This window comes from Tasmannia lanceolata, unplaced genomic scaffold, assembly GCF_043159265.1.
Source record: "Tasmannia lanceolata isolate RefF3 unplaced genomic scaffold, GAP_Taslan_0.1 ptg000003l, whole genome shotgun sequence".
NCBI lineage: Eukaryota > Viridiplantae > Streptophyta > Magnoliopsida > Canellales > Winteraceae > Tasmannia > Tasmannia lanceolata.
Genome location: NW_027518680.1, coordinates 13,005,524 through 13,033,345, shown reverse-complemented (window position 1 = coordinate 13,033,345; position 27,822 = coordinate 13,005,524). Strand labels below are relative to the sequence as shown.

Here is a 27,822-nt window from a genome sequence, read left to right as displayed (position 1 = left end):
TACCGGTAAAGCAAGCTCCACAAGCATACAAGGCTAGCGAAGCAATATCAAAACCATCTGCAATAATCTAAATATATGAATTTAAATGTCTTACATAAATCCAATAATTAAATCTTAATTCCTTTCCAAATCTCTCATGAATCCCAAAATCCACAATAATAATAATAATTAAATAAAATAGTCTCAATAATCCTAAACAATACTCACTATCTAAAGAACATAAAGGTACTGAAAAGACAACGATAAGAGGAAATCAAAGATCACGCCTCCACTCCCTCGTTGGCTCCACGAGGGTTAAAATTTGAAAATGTTAAACCACAGTCAACCGACGCCTAGTACATAATAACGCACTACAAAAGTGGGGTCATGCATGCTACAAAAGAAAGGTTCATAATTGAATAAAAAGGATATAAGCCACAAGTGAAGTGATTAACACAAGTTCAATGAAGAGGGAAAAGGTTCATAAAAGGTATAAGTCAAGTGTCACAACAAAGGTCACAATATCCAAAGGGTCACTGAAGGTAATCAATATGGGTACGATACCACCCCGAGATCATCGGCTTAGTCCAAAAAGTAAGTTATTTTCACCCCGACTGCCCATGGGTCCAAAAAGCGTGTTATTGCTTACAATGACCACCCACGATGTCGGAACTAGTTCCTAGGTTCACATACCTGTCGACAGGGTCAGCATATAGACCTACTGACGAGCCCCAAAAGCCAATGTACTATCCCCATTGGTGCGGGCCCAAAAGTTCACATAAATACCTAAGCCTCTCAAAAGGTGTCCAAAGTTCACATAGTCCAGAAGGAGGTGTTCAAAGTTCAAAGTGAGTGTTTCACGTTAGTTCCAAAATGGATTCATATAATAGAGAATGTCTAATAGTCCAAAGATTCATATAGTTAGGAAAACTGAAAGGGGTTTCACAAGTTCAAAGTATTACACCTAGTAGATGCACCAAATAACAAAATTTAATAGAGTTCATTCAATAAAAAGGGGCTAAAGCACGCAAGACCCAAATATAGATCTAAGATTCTATTCAGAGGTTCATATATTCAAAGAAGTTGGGCAAATTATGATCAAAGAATGTGATATCAAATGGTAAATCACAACACTAACGTAGTACGAAAGTCAAGCACCTTGTACCAATAGTTCATTTACATCACATAAGGGCCTAAACGGTTAAGGCAAAGCACATAGACTGAATTGGAATTCCCAAAATAAATTTTCAATTTTTTGATCTTTTGGACGCCCGAACCTATCCCATCGGGCGCCCGAACCCCCTTTCGGATGCCTCCTTCGGGCGTCTCTGAGCAATTTTGAGAAAAACCAACCTCGGGTTTCAAAATCCCGTGTATTCGGGCGGGCGTCCGGACCGGACGTCCGATCCGAACACCACCTTCGGGCTCCCGAGAACCCAATTTCGGGCGTCCGAATATCGGGGCTGGGTTTTCTTTTGAGTTGCGGGATTTTCCAGATTTTTACCCGATTTCACAGAACTTTGATATATCATATCTTTTTCGTCATAACTCCGATTTTTTCGCGGGGTCGAATCCATTGGAATCGTTTAGTCAAGAGGAATCCAATAGATCCGATTTCGGAATCCAAATCACTATGATTAATTACTAATAAATATAAATCCAACTCTTGGTTAAATCCTCCCATATTGGGGTTTCTATGAACACAATCAACTGATCTTGAGTTCTTTGGGGATTCAACACGAAACGGATCCGAAGGAATCCAAGATCTAACATGGAGTTTGCCATAGATTGGAATCAAAGCTCTAATCGCATCTCTTTTCATATCAAATCTTTAGTTTAAAGTTCTTCTTATTCATCTAACCATTAAAGATCATGAGTCTCACCTCGATTTGTGTTTTCTTCTTCCAAATCGCGCTCTTCCTCTCTTTCTCCACGTAGATCTTCTCTTAGGGCTGCAAAAACGGTTTAGGGTTTCTTAATCTCTCTTAAAGATGTATTTATAGATTTTTCTAAAGAAGCCCTAATCTAACTCTAACTCTTGCTGACAAAAATGCCCCTCACTAATAGAGGGGGACGAATTTCACAGGGAGGGGCAATTTTGCGTATTTACACAATAGCTCTATACCATGTGAAACAACCAATTACTCCAAAAGCTTAAGCTATTAGAGTTGGTGTTATTTAATCATTTATACTTCAACAATTACTAACCTAATCCATGGAAGCTTGTTGTCTACCTTGAGAAATATGCAGTTGATGCTATAATGAACATCAAAGCAACCTATAGAGTGAAGAGAAACTGGATGGGTGATCCTTGTCTCCCCAAAAATTACACTTGGGAAGGCTTGAACTGCAGCTATGATAGTTCCTATCCCCCAACAATCATTTCTCTGTAAGTGTGCCCAAAAGATAATTCTTGTTATTTATTTATTTATTTATTCTTCTACATGAACAAGAATTTATTGGAGAAAGAGTTGAAAGAATAAAAATGTATCTTCATAGAGTCACAGCTTTGTCTTGCAGAGACCTATCTTCAACCAGATTGAGCGGGGAAATAGCTCCTTCTCTAGGCAATCTCACATCCATCCAATTCTTGTGAGTACTAACATGCTCCGGTGGCCCAAATGTAAAATTAGAACCTTGGGACATCTTTGGATGCCTCAAAAAATTGGTATTTTGCAACTAAGATTTTTTTAATTTAATCTTATTTGCGAACGAGAAATTTGGGCCTCTTTGGAAGCCAATAACTGTATCATTTCTAAACTATAATCATTTATTTGAAAATGATAACATTTAACTTCAAAACGGTGCTCCTCTTAGTAACTTATTTGTTTCAGGGATTTATCGAGAAATAATTTGACAGGGGCAGTACCAGATTTTCTAGTGAAATTGTCATTTCTTACATTCTTGTAAGTGGTGAAGTTTTAATAATGCAATCCTATTTTATCTTCTATAGGAAAAGAGGCGTAATGAAATGCAGTTTCTTTGCAGGAATTTAAGCAGCAACAAACTCAATGGATCGGTTCCATCGGCTTTGTTAGAAAGATCACAAGACGGGTCGCTTATATTAAGGTTTGATTTATTGATCCAAAAACACAAAATGCAGCTTCTATTCTTTATCTTTACGAACAAATCCTGATTTTGCGTTGTGTCTCTCATATTTGAAGCCTAAGCAACTGCTAGAAGGTATCTTTGTAGTACATTTTGTTCTTTAGGCAAAAATCTTCATTTTTCCTCATTTGAGGACAAGAAGGATAAGTGTATGCTATTTAAACCTTAAAACCCAAAATCCTAAGAAGAAGATAGGATTTTATGCTTCCATACATGCAGAAGGAAAAGAGTTGATAATCTGGATTAGGCTAGATTTTCTGTGTCCACATAAATGAAATTAGTGAAACAACCAATTACTCCAAAAGCTTAAGCTATTAGCATTGGTATTATTTAATCATTTATTCTTCAACACTCCCCTCATGTGTAGCCCCACTCTTTTTGGGTTGGCCGGACATGTAGCTCATGTGGCCACTCCTTTTGGTTGACCGTACTAGTGGATTTTTAATATCAAGGAGTTGTTGGGTTTTGAACCCAAGACCTGCTGGTAGCTCTAATACCATGTAAAACAACCAATTGCTCCCAAAGCTTAAGCTTTTAGAGTTGGTGTTTGTTAGGCCTAAAATCGGTAACAGATATGACAGTGACGTAAGAGCCGAACTGGAGGATCCGAGAAGCCGAGGTGAGGGAGCTGAGTGGCTGAGCCCTGCGCAAAGAGCAAACGAGGTCAGAATGACCAACCCGGAGTGTTACTCCGGACAGGCCCTTCGACACTCAAGCCAGTATGAGCAAGAGTGCAGAGCTAGTTTTAGAGTGGTGGGTGAAGAAGTTATTACCCTGATTTATGAGCTTTGGAAGCCTTTTTATAGAGGAAATTTGGGGTAGGTGGGGAGTTAATGCCCCAAGGCAGGTATCCATCAGCTATAGGTTCGAGCTCACCTACTCTGTGGTAATTATCGAACTACCCTTGCTGACACGGAGCCTGCCGTGGGCCTCCCCCTTGAGACACTTGCCGGCAGCTGATAGGCTGGTTCGCGGTGGGCCCCACTCTAGCCACGTGTCGGCAGCTTACAGGCTACTGCGCTTTTACATCCCATCAGTTGCCCCCCAGTTCTCCAAGTTATTACGGTGACTTGGGGAAATGTGGTAGAGTACATCTCTGATTGATGGCGGTCGAGGGGTCTGCGAGGCAGTACGGAATTCGTAGCAGTCCGGAGACTGGAGCAGTCCGGAGAGTGGAGCAGTCCGGATTTTGGAGCAGTCCGGATTTTGGAACAGTCCGGATTTTGGAGCAGTCCGGAATTTGGAGCAGTCCGGATTTTGAAGCAGTCCGGATTTTGGAGCAGTCCGGAATTTGGAGCAGTCCGGAATTTGGAGTAGTCCGGAGTTTATCAGTCCGGATTTTGGAGCAGTCCGAAATTTGGAGCAGTCCGGAATTTCGAGCAGTCCGAATTTCGGAGCAGTCCGGATTTTGAAGCAGTCCGGATTTTGGAGCAGTCCGGATTTTGGAGCAGTCCGGATTTTGAAGCAGTCCGGAATTTGGAGCAGTCCGGAGTTTATCAGTCCGGATTTTGGAGCAGTCCGGATTTTGGAACAGTCCGGATTTTGGAGCAATCCGGAATTTGGAGCAGTCCAGATTTTGAAGCAGTCCGGAATTTGGAGCAGTCCGGATTTTGGAGCAGTCCGGATTTTGAAGCAGTCCAGATTTTGGAGCAGTCCGGATTTTGAAGCAGTCCGGAATTTGGAGCAGTCCGGAGTTTATCAGTCCGGATTTTGGAGCAGTCCGGATTTTGAAGCAGTCCGGAGGATGGACCAGTCCGGAGTTTATCAGTCCGGATTTCTCCAGTACGGCTTGGGCCGGACTGTGTTTTCGACGTTGAGCGAGACGCGTCATATCCAGTCCGGCTTGGGCCGGACAGTTTTTTGTCGTTTAGTTGTCCAGTCCGGCTTGGGCCGGACTGTTTTTTGTCGTTTTGCGAGACGCGTCATATCCAGTCCGGCTTGGGCCGGACTGTTTTTTGTCATTTAGCTATCCAGTCCGGCTTGGGCCGGACTGTTTTTTGTTGCAAGACGCGTCATATCAAGTCCGGCTTGGGCCGGACTGTTTTTTGTCGTTTTGCGAGACACGTCATATCCAGTCCGGCTTGGGCCGGACTGTTTTTTGTCGTTTTGTGAGACGCGTCATATCCAGTCCGGCTTGGGCCAGACTGTTTTTTGTCGTTTAGCTATCCAGTCCGGCTTGGGCCGGACTGTTTTTTGTCGTTTTGCGAGACGCATCATATCCAGTCCGGCTTGGGCCGGACTGTTTTTTGTCGTTTTGTGAGATGCGTCATATCCAGTCCGGCTTGGGCCGGACTGTTTTTTGTCGTTTTGCGAGACGCGTCATATCCAGTCCGGCTTGGGCCGGACTGTTTTTCTCTGCACGAGCACTTGCATGAATGTCCTTGGTCTTTTGGAGGTACGCGCGTATTTTCGCTTATGCCCTTGCCTCGAAGTTTGTGCCCATCATTAATAAAAGACATGCGGCACCATTCGGGCGTCCTCGAAATGTGTGCCCTTCATTTAATGCACACCGCCTCAGAAAAATCTATAAAGAGGAGGTTTTTACCTTCTCACTTTTCACTTTTAACTTCTCATTTTCCTCCTCTCCTTTTCTCTGTCAGTTCGGCGAAGGCCAGTTCGGCCCGAGTAGTTTGCAGTTGTGGACGGCGGCGGATTCGGAAACTTCCAGTTCGGTACCTTGAGATCAATATAGACCGGTAATTTTCTTCAGCGAGTCTCATTCGTTTCTTTTCTTGCTTTCATGTCAAGTAGTAGCCCTAGCACAGAGTCCAGTTCGGGGGAGTCGTCTTCTAGTAGTTCAAGGTCTAGATCGTCGATTAGAACCGAGGACAGGCCTACTTGGTCACCAGCCCCGAAAATGGCAAGTCCCGACGTCAGTGTGGATGTCATATGGAGTGATGAGGAAATGGAGGACGAAGTAATTTTGGACTTGAACGCCATTCCGCTTCTGACAGATAGTCACACCCCACGGGAGGGGAGTGTTGGTAGTGACGCCGGCGAGGCGTCCACCACGTTTATCCCTGGCCTGGCCGTTGAGGTCCTGGCTAGGGCCCGGATGGATGCTGATCCCAAATACAACCTACAGGCTCTCAACGAGGAGAATCACCTGGACGAGTCCATGATGGTGGTGATTAGGGATAAATACTGTATTCCATCCAGGTTCGGGCTGAGGGAGGTGATGGAGGGAGATAGGGCTTGTAACGAAAGCTCTGATGTTTGCATATATGATAAGTCGTTGAGAGCCGGGCTCAGATTCCCTATGCACCCATTCTTCGCCTCGGTGCTCCAGTACTACGGGCTGGCTCCGGCTCAGGTAGCGCCTAACTCATGGAGGCTACTGATAGAGTTCGTATACCTCATTCAGGGCCGGCTTCAGAGGAACTTGTCCGTGCCCTTGTTCCACGCGTGTGCGCAATTGAAGAGGCACAAGGGCGGGGGTTGGATTTACATTAGCCAGCGCCCGGAGGTAAAAATGATTACTGGCATCCCTTCCTCTATACACTTGTGGAGAAATAGGTTCTTTTATGTCGAGGACAGGGAGTCCAGCGAGCCCTGACCGGTCCCTTTGAAATGGGGAACCCCGGATGCCGTCGTGATGAGTCGCAAGCCGCTCCTTGAGGGCGAGGATGCGAGGCCGCTTGCCTTGCTTCGGGAGGTGCTGGATCGCGAGGGACCCATCGATTGTTCGAACTTCCAAGGGGAAGAGGTTCTGGTTGGGTTGGGCCTTAGTACCGCGACCCGGGCACGTACATGGCTAGTCTTGTTTACAACTTATCTTTTCTCTTTTTCCTTGCTTTTGACTGGTTTCCTTTGTGTGTCGATTTTCAAAGATGCAGCAACAGTCTTTGGTAGACAAAATGAGGAAGGGAGCGTTTGGGAAGGCCCAACAGGGCCAGAAAAGGAAGACCGTAGAAATGGCGAGTCCGGCGCCATCCCAGGCCACGGCACCACCCGCTAAGGCACCGCCTGCCGAGGCCAAGACAGTGGTTAAGTTGGTGGGCGCCCATAGCCGTGGCCTGGAATCTTCCAAGTCAGGAGGGACATCAGCAGTAGCCCGTCCTCCCGCGGTGAGGACTGGAGACAATATTTTTCGGCCCAACTGGGCTGTCCAGAAGAACGACACCAGCCTGGTGAGACTCGGGTGGCTAAGGAGCTCCTTAGCAAAGTCCTCCTTAGTAGTGACAAGCAGCAGGTTCTCCATGAACCTCCTACCGCGGCTGAAGAGGCCATTTTTTCGTCAACTTACCAGGTGAAGTGGCTTTCAAGTGTTTATTTATTTTTTTGCTTTATCCCTCACTCTCCTGTGCTAACACTGGTCGATCTGCTTGCAGATTTTATTGTACTATAATGACCTCAATCAGAAGAGTCAGAAGTTTGCGGAGGCGATAACGAAATCCGAGGAGGAGAACGGCAAGCTGATCCAAGAGGTGAAAGAGCTTCAGAAGACCACTGAAAAATCAGCTGAGGAAAACAAGCGGCTCAAAGAAGAAAACAAGCGGCTCAAAGAAGACTTCGCCGCTCAGTTGACTGCGCAGAAGGACAAAGCAGTGGGAGCCCTCAACGTCCAGAGGGAGAGAGCCCGAGAGAGGCAAGAAGCGGTCGTTCAAAGAAAGGAGGATGAACTCGTCGCCCTATCTAGCGAGGGGTACAAAATTGGGTTCTATGACTGCCTTGAGCAGGTCAAGGAATCCGACCCGGGCGTTGATTTGTCCAAGGTGGTTATGCCTGACCCACCGACGATTACCGGCGATGAGCCAGCCACAGCGGACACACTGTTGCCCCCGGGGGCAGATTCAGCGCGGGATGACGGCAACGAGGCGTCTTGAGCTCTCCTTCTACCCTTTTGGCGACTTTTTGACTTCTTTTTGTAATGGCCCTTTGGAGGCCCAACTTTTTGTGACAGCCCGTTGAGGCGTTGTTTTTGTAATGGTCCTCTGAGGCCCTAACATATGAATGGAAAGCAAATTTTTGTTGTCTACCTCTTCTCCGCTTGTCCGTCTCTAGTTTATACTGTTTGGCCGTATACTATGTAGCGATTGCTCTAGCCAGTCGTCATGGGCTTAGGTTGAGCCTAATGTGCTTAGTGAACTGGGTTTCCGAGGAGCTTTGGTTTTTGCATCCGGGCTGGTTCCGGACCAGGAGTGGGCTCCCAGTCTTTGCGAAGACTAGCCATGGCGAACCAAGCGTCGAGTACCCTAGTTTCAGTGAACTGGGTTTCCAAGTTGATGAGTACCCACGTTTTAGCGAACTGGGTTTCCAGGGAGCTTTGGTTTTTGCGTCCGGGCTGGTTCCGGACCAAGAGTGGACTCCCGGTCTTTGCGGAGACGAGCCGTGGCGAACCAAGCGTCGAGTACCCTAGTTTTAGTGAACTGGGTTTCCAAGGAGCTTTGGTTTTTGCATCCGGGCTGGTTCCGGACCAGGAGTGGACTTCCGATCTTTGCGGAGACGAGCCGTGGCGAACCAAGCGTCGAGTACCCTAGTTTTAGTGAACTGGGTTTCCAAGGAGCTTTGGTTTTTGCATCCGGGCTGGTTCCGGACCAGGAGTGGACTCCCGGTCTTTGCGGAGACGAGCCGTGGCGAACCAAGCGTCGAGTACCCTTTTAGTGAACTGGGTTTCCAAGGAGCTTTGGTTTTTCATCCGGGCTGGTTCCGGACCAGGAGTGGACTTCCAGTCTTTGTGGAGACGAGCCATGGCGAACCAAGCGTCGAGTACCCTAGTTTTAGTGAACTGGATTTCCAAGGAGCTTTGGTTTTTGCATCCAGGCTGGTTCCGGACCAGGAGTGGACTCCCGATATTTGCGGAGACGGGCCGTGGCGAACCAAGCGTCGAGTACCCTAGTTTTAGTGAACTGGGTTTCCAATTGGACCAATACGAAGAGATTTGTAAAAGAGCTTCTTTCATTCATATTCAGAATATGTTTACAAAGTCATTTTTGCGCCGTTTGGCGCGCTACTGATGGTATTGACGAAGGTTCTTTGAGTTCCAGGCATGGGGTAGTAGCTGTTCCTCGAGTGTCGCCAGTCTATAACTTCCCAGACGAATCACCTCTTTTACTCGGTAAGGCCCCTCCCAGGTTGGGGAAAGTTTTCCGACCTTCTTGGGTTGGGAGATGGCAGCTTTCCTTAAGACCAGATCTCCAACTCGAAACTCTCTGGGACGTATCTTGGAGTCATGATAGCGAGATGCTTTCTGCTTGTAGATTCTTCTCTAGCCTCCTCCAATAAGTCGAGATTCGCGCGGAGCCCGTCACCGTTGAGCTGTTCGTTGAAGTTGGTGATTCTAGCGGACGGGGTGCCTACATCGACAGGTATTACCGCCTCTGTCCCAAAGGACAGGTTGAATGGTGACTCACCCGTTGTTGTGCGCGGGGTGGTGCGATACGCCCATAGGACATGATAGAGCTCATCTGCCCATCGGCCAGCTTTTTCGTCCAGTCTTTTCTTTATCCCCTGAAGTATGATTCGGTTTGTGACTTCTGTCTGCCCGTTGGTTTGTGGATGTGCTACTGAGGTGAACCTCTGCTCAATTTTCAGGTCGGAGCAAAACTTCCGAAAGTTTCGGCAGTCGAACTGTTTGCCGTTATCTGTTATCAAGGCGCGAGGAATCCCGAATCTGCAGACCACTGATTTCCAAAAGAAGTTCTGCACATTCTGCTCGGTGATCTGGGCTAGAGGTTCAGCCTCCACCCATTTGGTAAAGTAATCAATGGCCACCACTACGAAGGTACGCCTTCCGGAGGCCGGTGGAAAGGGGCCCAAGATATCCATCCCCCAAATCGCAAAGGGTAGCGGGCTGATGATGGGAGCCATAGATACAGCGGGCTGGTGAATGGTGGGGGAGAACTTTTGGCACTTCCCACACCTCTTGACCAGGGTCAGTGCGTCCTGTCTCAGTGTCGGCCAGTACAGACCTCTCAGCAGAACTTTGATCGCCAGGGCCTTGCCCCCTAGATGCTCTCCGCAAATACCTTCATGTGTCTCTTGCAGGGCGTACGTGGCGTCGCTGGGCCGGAGACATTTTAAGTAGGGGAGGGTGTAGGATCTTTTGAACAAGTTCTCGCCATCGAGTGAAAAACGGGCTGCTCTTTGGATCACCTTGCGCGCTTCTCTCTTGGCCTCGGGTAGTCTCCCACTACGTAGGTAGTCGACGATCTCGTCCATCCAGCAGGACTCGTGTTCCACCTGCATTATCTCAGCAGCCTTTCTTTCGATACTGGATGCCTGTAAGAACTCCATGCATATATTCCCGAGAGTCGTGTATCCGGACGCGGCCAGCTTAGACAGTACATCTGCCTTTGTGTTGTCCGTTCTGGGGATTCTGACGACCTCAAAACTTTTGAACTTGGAAGATAGCTGTCGGACCTGCGAGAGGTATTTAATCATACGCTCGTCGCGGGCTTCGTATATCCGTTGGATCTGGTTGGCGACCAACTGGGAGTCACAGTAGGCTTTCAATCTCTGGGCGCCAATCTGGACTGCAAGGTTCATTCCGGCGAGGAGTGCTTCATACTCAGCCTCATTGTTAGATGCGCTAAATCCGAACCTTAAGGCGTAGTCTAGGGCAAAACTGTCCGACCCAGTTAAAACCAGACCGGCTCTGCAACCAGCCTTGTTTGAAGATCCGTCCACGTGCACTTCCCAGAGTGATTCGGCGGTTGAAGGATCATGTTCAGCTCGTGGCACGGGGATGATTCCTGTTCCGGCTCCATCTTCTGCTGGCTCCCCGGCTGCGATTGCACTTTTCGCTGCTGGGGCTTGGGCGACTTCAGGTTCGGTGATCTGCTGGGGGATGGAGCATTCAGCTACGAAATCTGCCAATACTTGAGCCTTGATTGCGGGCCTGGGCATGTACCGGATGTCAAATTCACTCAGTTCCACGGCCCATTTAACGAGTCGTCCCGAGGTGTCCGGCTTATGGAGAACTTGCCTAAGCAGCTGGTCAGTTAGGACCTTTATCGAGTGAGCTTGAAAATACGGTCTCAACTTCCTGGCTGCCGTCACCAGCGCGTAAGCAAATTTCTCGACCCGCCGGTACCTTATCTCAGCGTCGTGCAGGACTTTGCTAATGTAGTAGATCGGCTTTTGTTGGCTGCGCTCTTCACGAACTAAGACTGCTGCCAGGTCCAGGGGGCTTATAGATAGATACAAAAGTAGCTCATCACCGGGCTCCGATTTTGTCAATAGCGGTGGAGAGGATAGATATTGTTTTAACTCCTCGAAGGCGGCCTGGCATTCCTCTGTCCAGGGCGCGGTCTTGAGTCCTTTGACTGCGTTGAAGAAAGGGAGACACCTCTTTGCAGATTTTGAGACGAAGCGCCCCAGCGCGGCTATCATCCCTGTCAGTCGCTGCACATCTCTGATGGTTTTTGGCGGAGTGAGCTCCACCACGGCCTTGATTTTTTCCGGATTGGCCTCTATCCCTCTCTGGCTAACCATAAACTCCAGGAACTTTCCCGAGCTGACACCAAAGGTGCACTTGGTGGGATTGAGCTTCATCTTATGATTTCTCAGGATTTGAAATGTTTCCTTCAAGTCGGAGACATGATCTTGCACGCTTCGGCTTTTGACCAGCATGTCGTTGACATAGACTTCCATGTTGCGGCCGATCTGATTCCGGAAGAGCTTGTTTACGAGCCTCTGATATGTGGCCCCGGCGTTTTTCAGGCCGAAGGGCATGACGCGGTAGCAGTAGGTCCCCTGGTCCGTTACAAAGGAGGTATTCGGGATATCTGACTCATACATTCTGATCTGATTATATCCGGAGAAGGCGTCCATGAAGCTCAGTAACTCGTGACCTGCAGTGGCGTCGATGAGTTGATCGATCTTTGGAAGCGGGTAACTGTCTTTGGGACAGGCTTTATTCAGATCAGTGAAGTCGACGCAGGTTCTCCATTTCCCATTTGCCTTTTTTACCAGGACTACGTTTGCCAACCAGTCCGGGTACTGGATTTCCCGAATGAAGTCAGCCCTTAGGAGCCTCTCCACTTCTTCTCTGATCGCCTGCAGCCTTTCGAGGGCGAAGTGCCTTCTTTTCTGCTTTACCGGCCTGCAGGTTGGGTCAACACCTAGTCTGTGCGTGCTGACCTCCGGGTTAATACCGGGCATGTCTGCGGGAGCCCATGCGAATACATCTACGTTGTCCTGAAGAAACTGGGTGAGGCTGCGCCGGGTGTCGTCGTCTACGGAGGAGCCGATCTGAACCACCTTCTCATCATTGTTTTTGCACAAGGGGATGGAGACGAGGTCCTCGGCTGACTGAGCTCCCTGAGTTTCGTCCCTCAGGTTGAGTAGCTTGATTGGCAATGACTCCATCACGTTTTTGCCCTTGAGTGCCATTGCATAACACTCCCTAGATTGCGGCTGGTCTCCCCTCACTTCCCCAACGCCGTTTGGTGTAATAAACTTCATCTTCTGGTGATAAGCAGACGTGACGGCGCGGATCAGGTTCTGGCCAGGCCGTCCTAAAATAGCGGTATAGACCGAAGTGGCCCTCACTACTAGGAAGTTGACCATGGCGAAGGCTTGGCAGGGTGGCTCTCCGACGAGGACAGGAAGCTCGATTTGTCCCTCAACCTTGACTACCTCTCCTGAGAAGCCGAAGAGATCTGAGTTCGCCGGCCTTAAGCTGTCGTCACCTATCATCATCCTTTCGAAGGCGTGATAGTATAAGATGTCGGCTGAGCTCCTATTGTCTAACAGGACTTTCTTCAGCTCCCAGTTTGCGACGAGCATCGTTAGGACTAAGGCGTCGTCATGTGGTAATATCAGGCCGTCGAGGTCCGCATCTGAGAAGGAGATCTCATTCTCGGTCTTCATCTTCTTGCTGCATGCGTGCACGACATTGACTCGGCGTGCGTATGCTTTCCGAGCAGCGGATGAGGTGCCTCCAGCTGCCGGACCGCCCATGATTGTGCCAATGACCCCCCTTGGTTGGGAGCGGTGTGCCTCTAGTTGTGGACTAGGCGGTGGTGGAGATTGACCCCGGGCGGGGGGCGGTTGTGACCGCCGAGGGCTCCGGCCCTGGGGACCTTTCTCCTTGGGCTCACTTCGGCGGGCGTCGGTTCGGACATATTTTTTCAAATAGCCTCTGCTGATCAATGTAGACACCCCATTTTGACCGGACCATTTTCGCCAAAATCGAATAAATTCTCGAAATCAAATAAAATCCCAATCCCGAAGTTGAGTCGAGGTCCCGAACCGAATCCCGAAATTCCTGAAGAGATGTGCCTGTACCAGTTGGGTAACCACCAAGGCCTCCTCTATTTGCCCTTCGTTTTCACCAGGGACCACCCTGTTGTGTGTAAGGATTGGTAATAAGTATACTAGGAGGGGTTGTCCATGGAAGAAAGAGAGGGCAAATATATGTTTCTCTTTATAAAAAAGGGGGTGGGATAGCCGAGCATGGGTGCCCATTAAAGCGAATAAAAAAGGGGGTAATGGGGATGTTGATAAAAGTGTAAAATCCTCCTCTAAGGAGGGCATTTTTGGAAGCTTGCATTTCTTTCTCTACAAGCCACAAACATAGGCCATTAGATTAAAGAGATTAGGTGTAGGGCTTGGATCAGCTAGGCACTCTAGGTGTTAGGGTTTCTAGGATAGAATTAGGGCAAGAGGGATAAGGAATCAAGGGTGGGGATGATCCAATTCATCAAAAAGGGGAATGGATGGTTGAGATTAGAAGAGGATTTCAACCCTAGCTATAAAAAAAAAATCTTGTGGGTAGAGAGAGAAGGCTAATTTTCCAAAAAAAAAAAAAAGGGCAGCAACAGAGAGAGGGAGAGGAAGAAAGGGATTGGCAGCCACCTCATTTTCTCCTCCTTCTACCACCACCCTCCAACCTCCGGCCACCACCATCTCCCCAAACCCAAACCCAAAACCTGCAAACCGCCACCACCCTCCAACCTCCGGCCACCACCGCACCTCCACCATCTCCCCAAACCCAAAACCTGCAAACCGCCACCACCCTCCAACCTCCGGCCACCACCGCACCTCCACCATCTCCCCAAACCCAAACCCAAAACCTGCAAACCGCCACCACCACCAACACCAACAGCAACCACCACCCTCAACCTTCTCTACCAACACCAACAGCAACCACCATCTCCTCCACCCCATCTCCCACTTCTTCTTCTTCATTTATTTTTAAAAGAAAAAAAAAGCAGAACAACAAAGAGAAAATCCAGAGAGGGAGGGAAGAAGAAAGAAAGGGAGCTCGGTCTCGGATTCCATCGCCGCCGGCCGGAATCCGGAGCTAATCTCCACAGCAACCACCCAATCATCACCACCACCACCGGTTCCTACCACCCAACTCTTCCACCACCAAACCCTTTTCCCTCAGCCACCGCACTCCAACCTCCTTCACCACCGCGCCACCACCAGCCACCACCCTCAACCTCCAACCCGAAACCCAAAACCCATTTCCACCCTAACACCACCCTTCAAAAATCCCCTTCCATCCTCCACCTTCACCACCCTCAACCCCCAAAACCGAAACTCCTTTGTCTGTACCTCCAAAAATTGAAACCCATCTCTTCTTCCACCGTCAGCCACCTCTGCAAATCTCCACCATTAACACCATCACACCATCATAACCACCACCATCAGCCATCTCATCTACCCTTTTTCTCATCTTCTATCTTAATCTCCCCCATCAAACCCATCTCGATTTCCCCTCTCCATTCTCACCGGCCATCTCCACTTCCACGAACGTAGGTTTTCATTTTTTTTCTATCCCCAAACCCATAACCCTCAAACCCCTATTTCGCCCAAACCCTGGGTCACCATCATCCCTTTAAACCCATCATCTCCATCTTATTCCCATCAGCCACCATCGATCTCTACTCCCTGCGAACCCATCTCCTGTTCGTTCGTCTGCAAAAATAGAAAAAAAAGAAGAAGAAAAGAAAGCCCTCTTCATTTGCAACCCAAACCCACCTCATCCTCGCTTGAGAATCCAAACCGACCCCTCTTCTCTTCTCCCTCTCACCATATACTAACCCCAATTTGCAGATCCTACCGTCAGATACCTCCATCTATTTTGGTCTCATGCCCAAATTGGGTTTATGAGGTGGGGTTTGAAGGGAGATTAAGGTAGGTTTTATATTTGAAGGCCTTGGTGGCTTGATCTCAAGGAGTGAAGAAGAATTTCTAGAGAGCGCTATTTAGGAAGAAGAGAAGGCGAGTCCGCAGCTCCGGCTATTCGGAATCTTGTAAAACGAAGAAGATACAAGGACGATTCTAGCACGAAATTCTCGTTCGACATCAAAGGTAATTTGTTCAGCTTTTTCTTTGGTTGCTTCATTTCTTACCTTATTAAATCTCCTTTCCGTTGGACCTTAATGTCTCTATCCTTCTCTTTCGAATTCTATTTTGACTCATGATTTCGATTTCACGGACAAAAGGTTTTCTAGGCCCAATGCTTCTAATCCGCTAAGATTGTATAAAATCAATCAGCCCATTTCCTGAAGCAGATTGCAAAAATCTTTTGGGATAGGTAATGACGTTCGGGCAGATCCCTATGTGCATTACCATGTTATGGATGTTTATAATGTCACGCCTATCCAGTACATAAAGATGAGTTTGCCCTTCAGGTTTCTTTTCGTTCATATAAATCTTAGAGCCAAAATGCGCTTTTATTCAGGTTCTGTATTAATCCTCGGGTTTTGCATCGGTTTTCGGAATACCATAGACCTGGAAAACTTTTCCCCAGGTCCAGGCAATGACGGATATTTTCTTGAGCCAACCCCTCGCCCTTCCCATCATTTTCCCTATCTTAGGGTCTTCACAGGGTTTGAGGGGTTTTCCTTTATTTTTCGGAACTACTCTCCTCATGTTCTTAGGGATCCCACTCGGGCTTCGGGATTCTTTCGGCTATAGGGCCATTTCCTAGGGTTTCTTCTCCATTCGGAGTCATTCTCCTCCTGTTCCCCGGGATCCTTTTCAAGCTTTAGGATTCCATCGATTTCAGGAACACTTCGTCGGGTTTAGGCGACGACGGACGGCAACCTCCTGAGCCAAAACCCCCTTTCGATCAAAAGGGATAAAAAACTCATAAAAATCAAATAACAAAAATACAAAAACAACAAAAAAGTATCAGAAAACAACAAAAGCGTTTTTCGAAAAGCTGTTTCGAACTACGTTGGCTTGATCCCTTTTCACAGGGTACGTAGGCAGCTTGGGATCGTCATCCCAAGTTCAGTCAAACTTTTCAATAAAATCATTTAAATCCCTCAAAAAAAATCATTTCAGCATCTAAAAATATCTTTCAAGCTTTTTCTTAAAAATACAAAAAACCAAAATCGGCAAGGATGGTGATTGCTAGGTCACTCGGAGCCTTCTTTTCCTTTCATTTCCGATTTTGATCGTGGTTTGCCGGTGTTATCGGTTTTCCGACGTTTCATCGGGTTTTGGGACGGGCGATGACGTAGCGTGGCCCCTTCACAGGGACTGTCCTCGCTGAGCCCACGATAGGCTATGACGATCGTGAGACTTATCCGATCTTTAGCGGATCAGGATCGCTGAGCTTGATTCATTAGAGTCGCTCCCTAAGCCTATCGTACGTTCCCTTTTATTTTCCCTGGCATTTTGGGGCCTGCGCGTACCGTCTATTTTCTATTTTCTGATTCCTTTATTTCGTCGCATCTTTTAGCTTATCGTGTGTTTGTCTTTGATTCCTTGTGTGTTTACTTTCAGCTTGCTTATTCCTTGTGCGTTTAGTTTCACATGCTTAGCTGTAGATGTTTACTGCTTTTCTGCTTACCATATCTGATATTGCTTGCTTAGCTGTAGCTGTGCATGCGGATGTTACTGCTTTCCTAGATGTGATGAGTTAGGACTAGATGCGATGAGTTAGAATTTCGATGTTTATCTTCTTTTGCCCATCCCCGGGTCATGCATGCTTAGATAGACGTTTTCTTGGGGATACTCGTTCCCATTTCACATGATTTTAGCCCAAAACTCTTCAAAATTAATTAAAAATGGCATAAGAGACCAGGTGCTGGCACTTGGGCGAATTGGGGGCGCTTAATACCTTCCCCATTCGTCATCAGGCACGGACTTTTGTATCTTTGGTTATCCGTTGCAACAGAGCATTTCATGGGATCCAGGGCCTACTTCCTTGGATGGCGACTCTTCTTTGTTATAGGTACATCTGGGTTACGGGCCGGTCCTGGAATCGAGAGGTATCTCACTTATATCGCCACCCATGCTGTGAGTGGCACCATTTCGAGAGTTCCTTGGTAGAGCTCTCCTTCACATTGTGGAGATCTTAGAGGATCGACGGGGGACCTCGTGTCCCTCGCCACATTCGTCCTCGGGATCGGGGTCCACAATCAACTGTTCGATCTCCTCCTTCAGCTGCCAGCAGTCGTCCGTGTCGTGGCCGTGGTCCCTGTGGAATCGGCAGTACTTCGACTTGTCTCTCCTGTTTCCCTTGGAGATCATTGGGGTTGGCCACTTTATGAACTCTTCTCCGCTGATGGCAGCCAGTATGTCTTCGGGAGGTGTTGAGAGGGGTGAAGTTTTCCTCCCTTCTCTGGGGGGACTTGTCTCTTCTGACAACCTTATCATCCCTGTGCTGCTTAGCTGGGTACCTATCTTGGTTCTTGTCATCAGAGGTTCTCCTCCGACTCGAGTCCAGAGCAGCCAGTGTCTCTTCCACTGATATGTATTCCTCTGCCCCGGCCATTAGGTCTGCTAGGGAGTGAGGATTCCGGCGGGCCACTGCTTGGCGGAAATCATTTGATCTAGCACCTGCGAGAAGCGCGTTCGTAGCGGCCGAGGGGTCTAGATTTGGTACTTGGAGTGCCTCCCTGTTGAAGCGGCTGATGAAGGCTTTGAGATGTTCATTATCCTCCTGTCGCAAGGTCATCAGGGATGCTGTTGTTTTCCTTGGCCTGCGGCTGCTCATGAAGTGGCGGACCAGGTCTTCCCCGAAGTCATCGAAGTTGCTGATGGAGTTCGGTCTGATCCTTGAGTACCAGTTCCTTGCTGCACCTGTCAGGGTCGTCGGGAATGCTCTGCAGAGGAAACCGTCTGACGCACCGTGGAGGAGCATCATTGTCCGGAACGTCTCCAAGTGGTCCACGGGGTCAGTGGTCCCATCATACTGCGGGATAGTTGGCATTTTAAATCTCCTGGGTGCTGGGGCACTCATCACGTCGTCGGTGAACGGCGTTCTGCTTGAGAACGCCCTAGACACAGGCCGGCTTTGATCCTTAGCCAGCTCTTCGATTCTGTGGTCCATCTCTTCTGTTCTCCGCAGCATCGGGTCAGCTCTACGGTCTGGTGACCTGTTTCTTTCCACAGATTGGCTCGCCGTGGAGCCGGAGTGGCTCTCCGGACTCCTACGACGGGACCGGGATTTTGCTTGTGGTGCGCGCTCTTCATGAGCTCAGCGCCTTTACGCAGAGCGAGACCGCGACCTCCGACGGCGGTGCGGCTCTGTCTGTGCATGCCTGGCTGTAAGGTGACGGACTTGTCCGAGGGAATAGTGAGTTCGGTCCTCACCATGGCGCGACGACTCTCCCCTCTGGATTTCTGGCCTTTCTTGGACAGGTTGTGGAGCTTCCGGAGGAGGTTGGGGAGGCGCCCGGAGTAGCTGCTGGTACTGACCAACGAGAGTTGTCATTTGCTGAAAGAGAGCTTGGACTTGCTCTGGAGTGGGCATGGGGTTCAGGTGTTCCGAACGAGGTTGGGGAGACGCCCGGAGTAACTGCTGGTACTGCCACCACCAGCGAGGCGACTCGCTCACTCCGGGTCCTGCGGGGCAGGACGGCTCTGGTAGTCTGCGCGGTCGGCAGCCGCGCACTCCTGCGCCCTGTCATTTTTGTGTGTGAGGTATCTGGGAACAGCTTTTAGTTCTGGGGTCCCACGGATGGCGCCAATCTGTTAGGCCTAAAATCGGTAACAGATATGACAGTGACGTAAGAGCCGAACTGGAGGACCCGAGAAGCCGAGGTGAGGGAGCTGAGTGGCTGAGCCCTGCGCAAAGAGCAAACGATGTCAGAATGACCAACCCGGAGTGTTACTCCGGACAGGCCCTTCGACACTCAAGTCAGTATGAGCAAGAGTGCAGAGCCAGTTTTAGAGTGGTGGGTGAAGAAGTTATTATCCTGATTTATGAGCTTTGGAAGCCCTTTTATAGAGGAAATTTGGGGTAGGTGGGGAGTTAATGCCCCAAGGCAGGTGTCCATCAGCTATAGGTTCGGGCTCACCTACTCTGTGGTAATTACCGAACTACCCCTGCTGACGCAGGGCCTGCCGTGGGCCTCCCCCCTCGAGACACGTGCCAGCAGCTGATAGGCTGGTTCGCGGTGGGCCCACTCTAGCCACGTGTCGGCAGCTTACAGGCTGCTGCGCTTTTACATCCCATCAGTGTTATAATATCATTTATACTTCAACACAATCAAAGGTGATCATCAAGTTAAGATATTATGATGATTTCATTTTTGTATTGAGGCTCAACATATAGATGGTTCAAATCATTTGACCATACAAACTCCATGTAGGGTGATGATACATGATACACCAGCCTTGGTTCATGGTGACGGTAAAAGTTTGTTTTGGCAGAATTGTTCGGGTTGCATTTAGCTATAGAGGAGTATTGTTATAGTCCAAGAAGAGCTCAAAGTTCTCTACTGGAAGATGCTTCGTCATCATCTCTGTAAAACAGGGCTTGCAGTTAGCAACCACACCAATGAGAAAATCAATGGAAATAGGATGTTAATATACCAGATGCACGCGTCACTTGTTATCTCCACCAAGAATAAACACAAGGAATTATATTATAAATGCAATAATCTTCATGGAACCAATATGCAATAACCAGTCCAAGACTCATAAGCTAAATCAAGAACAATGATGCATAGAAAATCATGGTTTAAATCTCCAAAAAATATTATATTATCAATCTTCTTAACCACAATCTTGTTGACCAGTGAAAATTTGCTGGCCTTCATTTGAAGGTGAAACTACAATCAATGAATCTCAATGGTCTGGCCGGTGAGCATGATATAGGAATAGCATGCACAATAGCATTGTGAATCAGCGATAATATCTGTGTGGAAAAATGATAATCAGCGATAATAATAGATGGGCAAAGTGTTGGTGGAAATCTAAGCTAGCTGGGAACTCTAATGGAGAGACCTTTGACAAGGGTAATGGGGTATTTATTGGTGTGGAGATGACGTTTGGAGTTATAGTGGAAAGTTATAAGGTGAAATTACTTGCCCATTTGAGGCTTATTTCTTTAAGGGAGGTGTGATGTGAGAGAAAATTAATAACTGATGTGAAGTAGCGATGATGATTGAAGACTTTAAGGGTGCACTAATGAGGAGATAATGAGTTGATAAGTGAAAAGACATAATGGGATAATGTTGGGATTTGTGAAGATATTTTAGGGGGTGTCCTTACTAATTTGAATGGGACATGAGCGTTAATAATTTTGCATCTTTAGGGCGTAAATTGGTCCACTTATAGTGTTTGATCTTTGATCGAGATGATCTAGACATTAATTTACAAAGCCTCTCTCTCTCTCTCTCTCTTCCTCATATATATATATATATATATATATATATATATATATATATATATATATATATAGAGAGGAAAGTGTTTCTACTCGGCCGAGTAGAAAAGCTTATCTACTCCTCCCTTTAAAAAGTACAGTGGGCCCACACATTGTGGATGATCCAAAGCATTCATTTGATAGTCTTAACATAGATAGGGTGTCCACAAAAAATCAGCACCAAAGGGTCATCCTAGCCCTTCGTTTTGTTGGGCCTTGTAGAAACAGAATGGACGCATCTTACACAGTACGTTTATATGCGTCCATTCTGTATATATATTGGTAATGACACCCCTACCACTAGCCTATGAGGTTGAAAACCAAACACTCTACCACTACTCTACGAGGTAAGTTCCAGGTAAATCGAAGGCTTATCTCCTCCTGATGACTACTTACACCACCACTCTACCAGGCAAATACATGCAACCAAACAGAGAAGGATAAGACAAGCTCTTTATATGCATGGGTTCATCCGGTCCTTAAATTATTATTATTTTTATTAGTACGATCCTTAAATTATGTCCCCTGCTTTGGGGCAGTTTCCCTTCATCATTTCTCATTTGACTTTATACCAATTATTGCTCTGTCGTGGTTAGGGGGGTAAACGAGCCGAGCCGAGCTTGGCCAGGCTCGGCTCGGCTCGTTAAGCTCAAAAGCTCGACTCAGGCTCGAATCAGGCTCGCGAACCTTATCGAGCTCGGGTTATATTAAGTTCACACCCCTCTTCTTCCCTGGACCGCCCTATTGTAAGCCCAAGGGTTCCCCATGGGTTCATTCAATCATCTTGTTTTGATGATTAATAAACGCAAATTGATTAGTCGTTTATGGATTAATTGTTTGCCTTGAGTGTTGTGCTATACACAGGGAATTCATATGTCAATCCATGCTAGCACACACCATTGTTGGCCTATGCTTAAAGATGAACCAAACACAATGGCAAAGGAGCTTGGAACATACTTGGACCAATCACACCTTGGAGGACCAAGGAGAAGTTCCACACAACCATCTCAAAGCATTGAACAAGCAAAGGAAGATCAATGAAGGCCAAAGCTTGTGGATCAACAACTTGCAAATGAGCTTGAACCAAATGGTGGCATCATCCTTTGAAGGTGTCAAGCAAAGAAGCTCAACCTTGAAGATCCCAAAGCAAGCTATGCACTCAAAGAGAAGATCAAGCAATGGCTACCTCAAGAGTTCATTCAAGAGAGTGGTAAAAATGGTAGATTGTATCACCTATCTCTCTTGTGTTTTCTCTTATCAAGGCACATCTTAAAACCCCTAAAATATGTTTTTCAAAGAGACTAACACACCCTTTAAGGACTTAAATGGATAAGTGAATGGCCATGGTGGTGTACCAACATGTTGGGACCCATATGGCATTCAACACAAGAAAGAACAAAACAGAGTTCCAAAGCAACAACCTGGACCAGCAACTAAATCCTATCAAAAATTATTTAAAACATTTTCAAATATTTTTGAAAATATTTTTAACAGATAGCTCTCATTTTTCTCATATCCGTAGAGTATAAGAACATCGAAATCTGACGAGAAATGAGGGAGATATGAATTTTTCAAATGAAACACTGTTTGCTGGAAATCCAGGCTCGGAACTCCGAGAATTATTCTCGGAGCTCCGAGCTCGGAACTCCGAGACCATTCTCGGAGCTCCGAGCTCGGAACTCCGAGACCATTCTCGGAGCTCCGAGAAATGGTCCAGGTTCTAAAAATAAAGGCTCTGTTTGGATTCTCGGAACTCCGAGAATTTTGCTCGGAACTCCGAGAATTTGCTCGGAACTCCGAGAAATGTCTCGGAACTCCGAGAACACTATGAATTCAAAAAAAATATAGCCGTTGTTGTCCAACAGCTAGTTGAATTTTTGACCCAGTTTTGACTGTTTTGCCCCCCAAACGGTCACATGGAGTTGGGACACCATATATACCCATCTAATGGGTCTAAAACAAGAGAGGAACATTGTCCAACTCTAATAAACCCTAGAAATCCATTTGTGAATAATTTTTGGGTTAATCTCTCACCAATCTTTCATTGTGCCTTGACTTTGGGAAAATCCACTTGAGATTGGTTAGGTTTAAACTTGTTTATCTTTGAGAGCATCCTTGGAGCTACAACTTGTAATCAAGCCTAGTAAGAGGCTAATACTTCTTCTTCTTCTTTATTCGATCGGTGGCAAGGGCATCCGTAGTTTTTAATTCCCTTGGGAGAAAGCGCTTAGAACTCGGCGGAGAAGGAGAGTCATTGTAAAGGTGGAAGGGCATCCTTATCTAATTCCCTTGGAGTGTAAAAGCCTCGGAGCCGGGCGTCGTGGAGGTCTCAATAGTGGAAATCCTCAAGTGCGACCTTGAGTAGAGTGGAGTAGGCCGTTTGCCGAACCACTATAAATCTTTGTGTCACTTGTGTGGTTGGTATTTCTCTCACTCCCTCTCACTCTCTTATTTGATTATTTGTGCTTAGAATTGAGTGAGTAGTTAGCATTGATAATCAACATAAAAATCTTAACCTTGCTAATTAGGCTATTAAAATTACCTAATTAAGTTTGCTAATCAACAAGGGTTTTGAACTTATATTAATTTGTAATATTGTTTAACTTCAACTCTTTCAAACTTAATTAAACAAGGGATAAGTCTTGGGTGAAATTTTAAGAAAAGTTTTTAAAAGGTAAAGATTTTATAAACATCCTATTCACCCCCCCTCTAGGTTGCCAAACCAAGTCACTACTTGGATTTCACCTATCTAGTGTAATTTGACTACTTTTTTTTACACTATGCGGGGTGGTCCAAGTAACAAGGGGTTCCAAAAATGAAGTGACATATTTTGCCTCCCCCTTCACTCCCTAGGCAACCCTTTTAGTGTATATATTAATATATAATATATATATTTAAATATATTAAATTCTTAATGAGCCTTAACGAGCCGAGCCGAGCCGAGCCTGGTCTAAATCGGGCTCGCCTCGGCTGGTTAAGGATTCGAGCCGAGCTTTTTTCTAGCGAGCTTCCGAGCCCGAGCCAAAATTGACACCCTTAGTCATGGTGAACCCTTAACGGAGTCACTTACTATATCCGTTTTATACGAAAGAACATTGTTCATTATTTATTTTCTATTCTTTAATGTCATCTTGTTTTATTTTAGGGAAATGTTATCAGCACTACTCTATTTTGATGAGGGCACTCCTCACTTTATTAAAAGTACGGTATAGCCCGTACCATAGGATGATCCAAACCGTCCATTAGATGGGCCACAGCCTAAATTGGTTGTTCCCGAAAAATCATTTACATAGGTTCATCCTAACCCTCCGATCTATAGACGGTTAGGGTCAACCCTCTAACATTCAGATCGGAGGGTTAGGATCAACCTATGGAAATGGTTTTTGGGGCACAACCTATTTAGGCTGTGGCACATCTAATGGACGGTTTGGATCATTGTATGGTGCGGGCCATACTGTACTTTTAATAAAGTAAAGAGTGCCCTCATCAAAATACAGTAGTGCTGATAACATTTCCTTATTTTATTCTCTTTTAAGTGCTTGCAAAGAAAATCATGATTCCTAGATTTAACTATGCTATCATTTGTCATCTCATTACATGAAATTAAGACATAAGATATTCATCCTTTCGGATTTTGAATGATAGTTTTGGGGACAATCCAAATCTCTGCACATCATATTCATGCAACACGACGGAGCCTTGCTTATCGGGTTCTTGCAAAAAGAAGCATAAGAAATTTGTTATTCCGGTCATCGCTGCTTTATCGGTCGCAGCAGTTCTAGTAATTTTTACCGCGCTGATTGCCTGGCGCAAATTTAGAGAAAAAAGACAAGGAGGTAAATTTTCATTACAACACACGCACTTCGTTATTTAGGAAAACGATATGCTGAGACACCTATCATTTTATGCCCTGTTCGTTTAAGATTATGTCGACCGATTGTGAGTTCCAAACTGATTATTGGACCCAAAATTATTATTAGAAATTTTGGGTCCAATAATCGGTTTGGCACTCACAATCGGTTGTCATAATCTTAGACGGACGGGGCCTTAGGGAGGAATTAGATGATGAAGGAGCGGATGTGCTCATACTCATCGTACAGCACAAGTACCTTAAAAACTGTGTTGCTGTTGTATGCAATATCAAGGGCGGTATGATGAATACAAGCATGTCCGCTCGTTCATCATATAATTTCTCCATTTTAGGATTTTCCTAAATGCTTCTTCTTTTTGGATTTTCCTTCTTAGCATTCCTCCATTCTTGGAGGAATACTAATATGAAGGGCGCCCAGCGGCAAGGGTGTCTTATTGGATTCATGTCGCCCAATTGCATTTATAAGAGCACCAAAAGCTGCGAAGTTAAAAGGAAGAATGATACATGGATCCAAGGAGGCACCCTTCCGGCTGGGTTTTTATAAGGGTGCTCTTGAGTTTAGCATTCCTCTTATTCTAGTAATGAAAAATTTGTATCTATGACCTTTTGCACATGAGGCACAATAGGAAGGGTTGTAGGAGGAATCCTTAAAACTGGCATGTCTTTCTAATAGCTCACCTTCTTTTTCTTTTTTTTTAAATATGTTTTTTAATATATATTTTTCTTATAGCACTCTTTCTTTTTCCTTTTTCTTTTTTTTAATATTTTTCTTATGATTTCATTGACCACAGAGCCTGCTGCTAATGCCAACAAGGAATGTAGCTTCTTGATCCAACATAATCGAAGGTTCACATCCACTGAGATCATGCGTATGACCAATAACTTCCAAAGGGTCCTTGGCAAAGGAGCGTTCGGGACCGTTTACCATGGTCAAATGGAAGATGGGACAGAAGTTGCCATCAAGATGCTCTCTCAAATTCGCCACGGGTCTGTCGAATTCCAAACAGAGGTAATATGAGCAATGGAAAATATTAAAGTGTGCGTCTCAGATTAATTCTATGCACTTTTCAAGAAGGAAAAGGTACAAAGATGCGCTTTTTTCATAAGGGAGAATTTATATGATGCCCCAATGTGAAAATTACAAGGGCAGAGTGTCAAAACTCCAAAACCCTGCCATTTGATTTTTTATCTACGTGGAAAGTCAAAAAAGGTGGTTTGACCAAGATCAAAAATCAAGGAGCAGGGTTTTGACACCCCCTGCTCTTCACAAGGATGCCACACTAATATTGTGTTATGTTTGACATTTAATAGAAAAGTAACTTTCTTGTCATTAAAAATTGGTTATAAATGTGTGATTGTACAAAAGTAGTGCAATAGGGAAGGATGTTAGGGACGTTCCTCACATGGGTCTGTCTTTCTTACAGCTCTCATTCGAGAAGTAAAACAATTTGTAGACATGGTTGCTTCAATCAAGGTTGTTCCAAAAATCCCCCACAGTGTCATGGCATGTACCAAGATAAGGCTTTATTAAGGGAAAATGACCAATAAATTGGACTTTTCCCCTGAAAATTGTGTCAGAGGGGGGTGTTTTCGAAATGACCAAGCGAGGGTAAAACGTATGGACATTTGCCACCTGAGGACTGAAATAACCTTAGGCATGCATTTCACTTTCACATGCTTCTACATAGGTCTAATAGTAGTTCAGAGGAATTAAATAGTGATTCAAACATTCTAAATAGGTCTAATAGTGCTTTAGTGTTCATACATGCTAAATAGGTGTAATAGTGGGCCGTACATACTAAATAGTTCTAATTAGAGGAAAGACTATCTAAATAGTTCTAATTAGAGGTTCAGACATTCTAAATAGGTCTAATAGTGGTTCAGAGGGACTAGTAGTGGTTCATAGTGTATGAATAGTGGTTCAAACATCCTAAATAGTAGTTAAGAGTGTCTAAATAGTTCTAATAGTGCTTCAGAGGGTCTAAAAGGGTTCATACATCCTAGATAGGTGCAATAGTGGTTCATAGGTTCTAAATAGTTACCATTAAAAAAAAATGTTCTGAATAGTGGTTCATGCATTCTAAATAGGTCTAATAGTGGTTCAACGGGTCTTAGTAGTGGTTCATAGTGTATAAATAGCGGTTCAAACATTCTAAATAGTGGGTAAGAATGTCTAAATAGTTCTAATTAGAGGCTCAGACATTCTAAATAGGTTTAATAGTTGTTCAGAGGGTCTAGTATTGGTTCATAGTGTATGAATAGTGGTTGAAACATCCTAAATAGTGGTTAAAAGTATCCTTATATAACCTATTCTTAGTGGTTCAGAGGGTCGAATAGTGGTTCAGAGGGCATAATAGTTCTTTCATGGAGACTGTCCTTATATAACCTATTCTTATCCTTGCAGGGTTTGCGAAAATGGTAGAACGAAGGGCTTCTTTTATTTTACACGTTGATGGCTGCTTGAAGGATGCATCATCATTCGAATATGTTGGCGGGAAGATGATATTTCTAATTGTGAATCGCACCGACTAGATAGGATCTCACGAAAACCTACTTTGTTGAAGAGCTTTTCTGCTGTGTCAGAGAGAAAGAAATGTGATTCGACCTGAGACCGCTTTCTCCCTAGGGCTTCGGCGTCCCTCAAAGAGTTTGAGGAGCCCTCACCGCTTTTCCCCTTTCCCTTTGAGATTTTAGGAACCATGGTGAAGGATTGGGATGGTGGATCTTAGTGTCTTGGGAGGGTTTTGGGATCTAAGGGTTTTGGGAGGAGGGTTTACTCCTTATAACACATAGGTTGACCTGGCTTTTATAGGTCGTCGGCGCATGGTGTTTAAAACTCGCGGTCGACCACGAGGTCGACTGCCATCGCTTTTGATTGGTCGACCACAATCGTTGAACGGTTGTTCTACTGTACTTACTAATGGCCTTACTACTATAGGCCCTCCATTAGTAAGCTAGGAAGACCTATGAAATGACCCTTCTTGGAAAGAAGGAGCTCTTTAAACGAATTGGTTGAAATTATGCTCGCTCGTGAGCGGTGAGATATTTCCAGGAACGCTCTAAAGGAATATTCAGTCTCCAAAGGGCATCCCTTTTTTTTAGTAGCATCGCATTGTGAGTATAATTACCAATTATCCACAAGGCATGAGCGGGCTGTCAAATCCGTTGTTTCAGCAGAGGTGTAAGCACTCATCTTCGGCGCAAGAGCGCTCGATCAGAAGCTTGCTGAACTGGGCTTCAAAGGCTCGATCCAATTCATCCAAAGCAGTGATAGACTATTAAGATTAGAGGAATCCAT

At 45.9% G+C, this 27,822-nt stretch overlaps 1 protein-coding gene across 4 annotated transcripts in view; it reads left to right on the top strand.

Moving 5' to 3' along the window:
• LOC143851698 (putative LRR receptor-like serine/threonine-protein kinase At1g05700) overlaps positions 1-27,822 on the top strand; it is a 99,693-nt gene that overhangs the window by 52,540 nt on the left and 19,331 nt on the right. For all 4 annotated transcript variants that reach the window (XM_077361196.1, XM_077361192.1, XM_077361184.1 and 1 more), the window contains 6 exons: positions 2,230-2,368; positions 2,500-2,571; positions 2,814-2,885; positions 2,968-3,048; positions 24,299-24,489; positions 25,316-25,533. In XM_077361196.1, coding sequence (XP_077217311.1) covers positions 2,230-2,368; positions 2,500-2,571; positions 2,814-2,885; positions 2,968-3,048; positions 24,299-24,489; positions 25,316-25,533 — 773 coding nt within the window. The remainder of the gene's footprint in view (positions 1-2,229; positions 2,369-2,499; positions 2,572-2,813; positions 2,886-2,967; positions 3,049-24,298; positions 24,490-25,315; positions 25,534-27,822) is intronic.